General features: G+C 47.3%; 1 protein-coding gene across 2 annotated transcripts; it reads right to left on the bottom strand.

Annotated features, from left to right (window-relative positions):
• Positions 1-624: 624 nt before the first annotated feature.
• DUSP23 (dual specificity phosphatase 23) lies at positions 625-6266 on the bottom strand. 2 transcript variants are annotated; one of them, XM_039840012.1, is made up of 3 exons: positions 5858-6266; positions 1126-1131; positions 625-985 (listed from the first exon to the last, which is right to left on the bottom strand). In XM_039840012.1, the coding sequence occupies exons 1-3, from the start codon at positions 6122-6124 to the stop codon at positions 791-793; spliced, it is 468 nt and encodes a 155-aa protein (XP_039695946.1). In that variant the 5' UTR covers positions 6125-6266; the 3' UTR covers positions 625-790. The 2 variants fall into 2 exon arrangements, with proteins under 2 accessions (XP_039695946.1, XP_039695947.1); XM_039840013.1 differs by lacking the exons at positions 625-985; positions 1126-1131 and adding an exon at positions 4576-4978 and having other exon boundaries at positions 5858-6244.
• Positions 6267-9531: the final 3265 nt, after the last annotated feature.

The raw sequence follows: 9531 nt of genomic DNA on the forward strand, positions 1-9531 counted from the left end.
GTTGCAAATAAGTCATTGACTTCAGGTATGGATGTGCACCAAAGTGTTTCTTAAATTTCTGCTTCTCTGGACAAGCATGCTGCCTTCTTAAGAGTGTGCCTTGAATCCATAATAGCCAGAGAAGGATTTTAACGTAATGGAAGAAGTGCTTATGTAACTTATTTCTAAATCAACAGGGGACTGTGTTTTTTGATGGTGTAGGAGGCTGGAGGCAGAAGCCTGTTAGGGTTGATGACTATGCTACAGCCCAACACTGCCAAGTCAGGGCTGTGCTGCCAAACCCTGGGGCAGCAGCCTGGGGCAGCCGCGCAGTCACAGACTCTGCCGACCCCTGTGTGTCCAGTGCTGCGATTCTGGGGAACACAGATGCTGTTGCATATTTTCTAATTACAACAAAGTCTCTTCTCTTCTCTAGTTTATCAGTAGACAAACTTTAAGTTTGAATCCTGTTCTAGCTATGCGACTCTAGGCATGTTAAATTCTCTGGGCCTCAGTTTACTCATCTGGTCATTATAATAAGACCTTGTTCATAGGGTTTTTTTGAAGACTAAATGAAATAATGTCTATAAAGCACTTGGCATAGTGCCTGACATGCATTGGGGGCTCAAATAACAATAAAACAAGCAAGGACATCAGGGTTTTTAATAAATCATCAGACATAAAAAGACATTTTTGAGGTCTCATTGCCAGTCACACATGCCTCAAGATTGTCATGCCAGGTGAGGACACCCACATGCTCTGAGTGAGATAACAGTGGCTGTGGCAGAAATGGCCTGATGAATCAGCTTTACTATTTTGGACTAAATGCCGGGCCTGCATTTGGAAGAGCAGCCCATGACTCAAGTGCCGTTGGCTTCCGTGTCAGGTGCAGGTTGTCTTCTGGCCTGAGATGATGATGACAGTGGACACAGATGCTGAGCTGATGAGCTGATGGGATGGCTCTCAAGGCTAAGCTCTGAGAATGAAGACAGACTCCCCCATGTACCTGGAACCAGAGGTGCGTCTTGGCAGGTGGGAAGTCTGGTCGAAGGAGCATGAGTGTGGAGTTACCACATGGGTTTGATCCCAGTTCCTTCATACAAGTGTGGGGCATTGGGCCAGTTAGTTATCTCTAAACCTCAGTACCTTCATCTGTAAAACGGGGAAAATACCTGATTTTTAGAGTGGTTGTAAGGATAAAATGATACAATGTAATGTATGTAAACACCTGCTATATGGTAGGTACTTCTTAATTTGACAATTATAATCATATAAATAAGCAAAGTGCAGTCATGACAAAATGTGAAACGCATTAGTGATAACTGATATTTTCTTTGTGACAAACAATCCTGAGACCAAATTAGTTTCTTTCTTATAAAGAGTGGCAAGATACAGACAGCATAAGGTTTGATTTGAGGCTTGGCAGATGAGTGCAGTTCATTCTGGGAAATAGTGTATGGTTTGGATCAAGTCTCTCCCCAGGTGACATGCACATTGTTGCCCTGGGAAGACCTTATCTGGGAGGTAATGGGGGGCAGACCTCCATAGCCAGAGGAGGATCAATGATGAGACTTCCTATGTGATGGTGTCTCTACACGTCATGAATGGCTGTGAGGATGACAATGAGGCACAGCTCCAAGAAAGGCATGAGCCACCACAGTGCCTATTGCAGGATGCAGACCTGTCTCTGCAGCAGGAAGCTGTGTGCTGTGTCACATGGTCTTGGAAGCAGTCGTGAGCCCTAGGACTCAGAGAATAGGACCCCAGTTGGGGCAAAAAGGAGCTGCAGTGAAGTGGAAGTGGAAGAGCCAAGCCAGGGAGGAACGGTGTGGTTGGTGCCCCTCCCATCCTGACTCTACTTGCTTCTGCATCAGAACAATTCTCTAGGAGAGGAACACAGGAGGTTAACGGGTATAGAACCCAAATGACATGAAAGGATGTTTCTTACATAGAAAAGCCTCCCTTCAGCAGGGAATTCGGATCACATGCCAGAGAATAAACATGAACGGAACTTTTAAAACATGAGGATGGGATCAGTGTTACTGCAGCTACGTCCACCAGCAACTCATTGAGAATAAAGCACTCCTAAGTATGGAAAGTTAATGATGTCTATCCCTGTCCTGGAAACCTGGGAAGGGGAGGGACTGGGGATGGGTGCCAGACATTGCTAAGAAGGTAACAGTGTTTGAGGGTGTTTAAGTTGGCCCCTTCTTCCCTATCAAGTTATGTGTATCCAAAAGAGAAATTCCCAAGAATGTTCCCACCTCTACTCCTGTAGGAAACAAAAGCCTGTGGTTGCATCTTGCTGGTGTGATGCAGTGGTTCTCAAATGGGGATGATTTTGTCCTCTCGGGACATTTGGCAATGTGTGGAGACATATTTGGTTATCACTTTTTTTTGGGGGGGTGGCATTCTACTGGCATCTGGTGGGTAAAGGTCCAGGATGCTGAAGCACCCTACGTTGCACAGGACACTGCCCCACAACAAAGAAGTGTCCAGCCCCAAATGCCAGCAGTGCCAAGCTTGAGAAACCATGGTCTGATGTGAGTGAAGGCTCTTTGTTGATGGAGTGGCTTGTTCCTTGCACCTGTCGTCTCAGTGTAGGGTAGAATTGGGAAGGGTCATGGCTAGTCTGTAATCCCTCATTGGTGGCCATACACAGAAGAGAGGGTGAGAAGGCAAAAACTTGAGGCATGGGAATGAGCCCAAGGGAACCTCAGACTAACACCTCCCAAAGTAGATGGAAGGATAAGGGCAGAGCTTTTCATTCCAACTCTTATTTAAAAACCGATTTCCTTAAGCACATAATTATATATTTCCCTGAGGAACTCGAGGTAGAAGAGACCTGCTTAAATTATGGAGACGGAGGCACACAGAGCTTTAATAGAGTTAGAAAATTTTTCAGTCTTCTTTGAAGGAGCTTCAGAAGGAAGGAAAGGGCAGATTCCTTTCTTGTAGTGCAGATGATGTGGGGAAGATGGAGCAAGGTAGGAAAGAAGGGCAGAAGGCATGAAGATCAGTTGTACAACCCCAGCTTGTCAGGATCAGAGCAGAGACATGAACTCTGGGGGTGCAGCTTTAAGCCTCCCATCCCTGTCTTCCCATCCTGGTAAGCAGTGGGCAGGGATCCATGATGAGGGCCATTTATACTCTTCCTGCCTTCATGTGAAAACATACACACACACACACACACACACACACTCACTCACTCACTCACACATCCCTTTGGAAGATACTCTGGTTTGCATCAAGAAACAATGGGCCATGCTGTTGAGGGAGACGCAGGTGGGCAGGGTGGAGGAAATTCTGCTAACGAAGAGTGTGAGGGTTTGAATGCATCCTCTCTATGTGTTCTCACTCTTCCATTGTAGCCTGAATGCTAGGAATTGTGGGTTCTTCTTTTTGGGAGATGTCCTCACCTGGGTAGGCTGAGTGGGAAACAAAGGAAGAGAATGAAGGAACTGATTACTTGGATTTGACACACAGAGGAAATGGCGGGGCTGCATCTTACAGCCTCCCTCCTGCTCCTAGTTTGGCAAGACTCTGGCTAAAATACCTTTTGTGTGAGAGAGTTGGATGGGGATTGAGTTAAGTGGGTGGCAGTGGAAGGGAGAAAGATGTGAGGAGCAAGTGGCCACAAGGGGACCCCAGCCTCCTCCACGTCTCCACTGCATTTGGAATGCATATTTGTGATAGTTCCCATTATATGCCGTTGGACTCTGTGCCTGCCTTATCCAGGAGGCTGTGAATCATGTCTCATTCAGCTGGGTACCCTTTGCATCTAACAAAGCCTAGTACACATAGGCACTCAGCACATATTTCATAATGGATTTCTACCTTATCCAGCATGGCCTGCTACAGCAGAAGAGAGGACAGGAATTCAGGCAGAAGTTACAGCAAAAAGAGTCTACTTGGCTGGCTTATCCATCTTCTCTCTCAAAGCCGAAAGGGTGGTGGTGGTGCTGGTAGAATGGGATCCAATGGGTTAGTGAAGGTAAATGTCTGAGAAACATGGCCATGATTTATAGCCCTGAATCTCTTCATTTAATCACTATTTTCTGTATAACCACCCAGACTGGCTCAGTTTGAACATTCCTTGGCCTGAGGTGGTGGCGTAGCACAATGGGCTGAGTGTCACGGGTGAGCTGAGCACCTCGAGGCTAGTGACAGGCACACAGACAGACCTTGGGAGAAGAGGATGGTGGTTATCTGTGAGCACAACATCCAAGCCTTCTGTCCTGAGAGGGCTAAGGGAATGACACACGTGGGGCACATGGGCCTAGACAGAGAGGCTGCATCCACATGGCCTCTCCAGGCCTGTAAGCATCAGAGACCCTGGGCTTTTCACTAACCAGCTCTCTAGAAGACACATCGAATGTCAAAGAACAGATAGAGTTTCAGCATCTTTAACAGGCTAGAGATGTGTGTTGTATTCCTGGCCAATCCTTTCACTTTCTCAAAGTGTGACCTTGAGTCTCTCTGAGCTTTAGCCACTTCATCTAAAGTGCCTTTCCTATATCACAGGGTTACTGTAAGGCTCAAATGTGTAGATATGTGGGAATGCTTTGTAAACTGTATAGTGCTATGCAACATGAACTGGTTCTCATAAGTTATTTATTCAAGGAAGCAGCAGAGGGACCCCACACCAATGCAGCTCCAGCCATCCCATCAATCACAACCTGCCTGCAAAGAAGGGAGACTTCAGTCCCTTGAGCCAGCTAGGACCTGGAGGCTTCAGCCCACTTCCATGTCTCTGGCCCCATCTAACACTGGTCAGGGCTGTGGGGGTCTGACAGAAGGTTGCTGAGGCTCCTTATTTAGTTCGCTGGTAGAACTGGAAGACTGCTTTCTCCTGCTCATGTGTCTCGATTGAGCCGGGTCGAAGGTGCCGGATTTCAGCGATGGCATCTCCTGCAGCCAGGCCCCTTTCCTTCACCAGGTAACAGGCCAGCATGGTGCCAGTGCGACCGAAGCCCAGGGCACAGTGCACTCCCACGGCCTGTGAATGGGGAGGTTGGAGTGGAGCCTGATGCTGTCCCAACACTCTTCTGCCTCTCACCTGGGTCGATCTCCCTACAGCTGCTGCTTCTGGGTCAGACCAAGGACTGCACATGTCTCAGGCTCTCAGGGGCAAGAAGTGACATCGAAGTCAGGGAAGGCTATCCCATACCTGGTGGCTTGCAGGCCACCAATTACCAGCAAAGGGGCTAGTTCAAGCGCTGGGCTCCTGGCCTGCTTCTCTACAACCATCCACCTGCACTCTCTAGTGTTGAAGCCACTGGCCACATGTGGCTACTGAGTACCTGAAGTGCTGCTAATCCAAATGGAGATGTGATGTAAAACGCAACCAAGTTGTGAAGATGTACAAAAAGCAATGAAAATATCTCACTAAGTATTTTATATTGGTTATATGTTGCAGTGGTAATATTTTTGACTTACGGGGTTAAATTATATTATCAAAATGAATTTCTCCTGCTTCTTTTTTACCTTTTAAAATGTGGCTACTAGAAACTTTAAAAATTACATATGGCTCCATTATATTTGGACGGAGCACTGCTGTGGAGACTGCTCAATAGCCTCTGACTTCGACCAACTCTCCCAAGTTTGTCCACCCTTTCTCCTCCACACTCCACGTGAGCTGACTCTTCTTTCCTCTCCACAAGCCCAGTTTACGCTGCTCAGCCCTCTTTACTCCTCCCGCCCCGCCCTCTCCCCTAGGCTTTACGTCCCAGGTGCACCTGTAGTCTCCTGGCCCCACGGTCTTCCCCCAATCTCTCTCCCAGCCCTGTATTCCTGGCCCTGACTTCCCCCTCTCCGTGCGTGTCCCCGCTGACCCCTCCCAAGCCCCTTCTTCCCTACGCTGACTCCGCCCACTAACCTCTCCCCGGGCGTTGGCCTCGTCCACGATCTGCACGAAGCGGTCAATCTGCTCGGGGGCTGGCGGGCAGAAGTCCGGGATGCGCAGTCTGTGAAGGGTGAGGCCGGGGCAGCTGTCGTTGTGCGGGGGCCCGCGCTCCGTTAGAGACACGAGGTGCCGCACGCCCTGGTCCAGCAGAAACTGGTAATGGGCGGGGAGCCGGGGCAGCGCCAGCCCAGCCAGCCGGCCCGGGAGCACCCAGGAGAAGTTGGGGGGCTGCACGTCCATGGCTGGGGGAGGGCTCAGGAACAGCTCCAGCCACTTGTCCGCTCGCCCGCCCTGGCCGGTAATCCCCACCAACCCAGCACTGGTCCCTACCCGGACCGCGCAGTCTCCGGGACAGCGTTCCGGGCGACGTCACTCTCCGCCGCGCAGATTGGCCCAGCCGCTTAGGGGCGGGCATAGAACGCCGGGCTTTGAATGACCTAGAAGAGCAAGGATCCGACCCCAGCTACCTGGACGCTCGTTGATTTGTTGGATAGTCAATAATGGGCGGGATTACGGCAGCGGGACGCACGAAGTTTGGAGCAACGCAAACAGCCAAGAAGGAAAACCTACAAGGAATTAAGAATTGTTTTTTGTAGATAAAGCCACCCGGGGTCGGGCTCTACTGCTCCTTGGCTGTCGGTGGGAGTAATTGCATCCGTGCCGCCCAAGCCCTTGGCTTACTCTTACTTGCTTCACAGTGGATGCCCGAGGGGCTAGGAGATGGCAGATCTACTTCCGCCTTGGGGGAAGAATCTCCTCTACAATGACTGCGACTAGTGACTATCAGTGACTTTCTGACCTCGTCTAGTACGAGGGAATCACTGTACAAGGGACTGTTCTCATTTTCCATTGCTGGCATTATTAAAAATACTAGGCTGCCATCTGGTACCCTGAAATTAACAGACTGACAAAAAACTAACAAATTGAGCATTTACTATGTGCCAGGTATTATTCTAAGCATTTTACATGTATTAACTAATTTAATTGTCACAATAATCTTATGAGGTAAGTAATCTAATTAACTCTACAGATGAAAAAATTGAAGCTTCGGAGAGGTTTAGGAACTTGACCAAGGATGACTGATGCCCTGGGAATTTGAAACCAAGCAGCCTGGCTCTGCAATCTTTAACAACACAGCATTGTTTTCCAAAGTTAGATGGAAAGTTCACATAACCATCCTTATGTCCCCGAGTATCATCTTGGTTAAAGGTTGAAGGATTTCTTAATTTCTCTTCATATTTCATAATTTCCAGGCTCTCTGAATCACCTTCCCTTGGGGGAGGCTAGAGTTTATTAGTGTTGTTCATAGGAGGTGGGACTTAGATTTGAATACAATGTCTTAGCTGTGATCCGTCTGGTCCATATCCTTATTTGAACAATGTGTTTCTAGTGATGCGTACTCATTATAATTATGGAAACAATTAACTCTAATGAATTTGCTTTGTACCAGGCACTGTGCCAAGTGCTTTCTGGAAGAACCACATGTGGAAAATATTTTTATATCCCCTTTGTACATGAGTAATCTGAAGCTTAGAGAAGTTGGTTAACGTGGCCAAGGACACAGAACTAGTAAGTAGCTGGACTGGTTGAGCCAAGGTTTTTCTCTTTCCAAGCCCAGGGCGCTTAGCCATGAGGATGTACTTCCCTCCCTCTGTCCCCACTTACTGCTGACACACATTTGACCATTTAAAGCTCTGATTCCAGCAAAATGAAAAGGAATTTCTCTTCTCTCAAAGTTTAAAGGCTGCTCTTACCCTGTGGAAAATGCACTTACCATTTACCCAGACAAGTCTGAAGCATTGCCTCCACCTGCTCTCCCCAGGTTCCAGGAGTTGCCAAATCTACCCTTTCCTCTTTCTGTGCAATCACAGCCCTGATTAAGCCCTTCCGGTTTATGCTCTCATTTCCCACACAGCTCTCTATCAATCTTTCTAGCCCATCCCAATTCATTCCTTTCCCTCTTTCTCTGCTGTGCCTTTCAGCCACCAGTACTCCCACCCCCAAGGGTTTTGGCTGCACTGCCTCTGTAGACAAGAGTCCCGCACTTGCTCTTCTCACGTTGAGTTTTTCTCAGTCTCTTTGCTTTGTTCTCCTTTCTTTACTCCTTCCACTTATCAGGGGGAAACTTCCCACATCTTTCCCCATCATCTTATGTCCCTTCCTTGCCTCCTTGAGAACCAGGTCACAGCCCATCTTCTCCAGAGGGAAGACATTTCTGGGTGATACAGAGATCCCCTTTTCATATGAGGCCCCAAACAGTGATTCCCCGCCATGGGTGGTTCTCTGTAGGGGTAGAAGTGATTCCTTCTACCCTCTTGGGCCTTCTGGAAAGGCCGGTTGGCTCCCTTTGTAGGAATTCCTCCCCCATCTCTACCGCTCTACCCCTCTCAGTATACCCTGGGACCAGGGTACCTGCCTTTAACTGTGTCCCATTGTCAAGGGCACTAATTTCATGATCTATTTTGGACCCCTGAGGGGTTGCATGCCAGTGGCAGTTAGAAGTGAAGCCAGAATCAGAGAATTCCTTCCTCTAAGCAGGTCCCTGTGTCCCACTAAGGCAAAGGATTACCTGGGTTTGTGTTCCTGTGACCTTTGGACTGCAGTCAGAATTCTCAATGTCTTAAATGTGCTGATCTTCTTTTACATAACACATTTCACATTTGAGACCTGATGTAGAAACTGGATTTAGGAAGGGACGGTGTGGAAGTCGCCTCTAAAATGGCCCCCAACGTCCCATCTCATGCCTTGTATAGCCCTTTTCCACAGTGGTAGGGATGGTTTTTATAACCAGTAGGATATTGTGGAAATATCAGTGTGTGACTTCTTAGGTTAAGTCATAAAAAACACTTTCGTTTTTGCCTTGCTCTGACTTAAAAGAAGCCAGGTTCCATGTTGTAAGGACACTCAGAGAGCCTTATGGGGAGATCCACGTAGTGAGGAACTGAGGCTTCATACCAACATCATGTGAGGGAGCTAGCTATTTTGGAAGTAGATCCTCTGGCCCCATCAAGATGACCTGCCCAATACCTCACAATAACCTCATGGATTTCTTGAGCCAGAACTACCCAACTAAGTCTTTCTTGAATTTCTTACCCACAGAGACTGTGAGATAATATTATTTTGAGCCATTGAATTTTGGGGAGATTTTTAATGTAGTCATAGATAATTAATACAGATGGGAATATTCAGATAGAATGAAAGAAGAGAAATAATTTATAATAAACTCAAGAAGTGAAATAAAATTAAGTTTATTTTTAAAAGAAAAAAGTTATGCTATAATCAATTGTGGTCTAAGTGTGCATGTGTTTGCTGGGGATGGGGTGTTGTGAAAGGTCAACACAAATTTTCCACATTTAGAGAAACGTGCTGCATAGAGGAACCAAACAGAACAATTTGGCTGTGGGTGTTGTTTGTGTGTGGTATTGGAAGCATGGGCGTATAGTTAAGGATGATATACAAATTATTTAATAACTGGCTATGGCTCAGGAAGCAAGATGAACCTTCTGCCAATCAGCACCAGCATTACCTGTAAACAAATAGTGAAGCTATTCTGCTGTCTATTGGATTCATATCAGTGTGGAGTGTAGAGGCTTTGATGTGATCTGAGGTGTGGCCAGATTATCTTGGACATTTTAATAAAAGTCTAT

This window comes from Pteropus medius, unplaced genomic scaffold (genome assembly GCF_902729225.1).
Source record: "Pteropus medius unplaced genomic scaffold, Ma_sr-lr_union100, whole genome shotgun sequence".
Classification (NCBI taxonomy): domain Eukaryota; kingdom Metazoa; phylum Chordata; class Mammalia; order Chiroptera; family Pteropodidae; genus Pteropus; species Pteropus medius.

Bases quoted from the DNA above. Each gene is read 5' to 3' on its own strand.
- DUSP23 (XM_039840012.1), bottom strand. From the start codon at position 6,124: ATGGACGTGCAGCCCCCCAACTTCTCCTGGGTGCTCCCGGGCCGGCTG.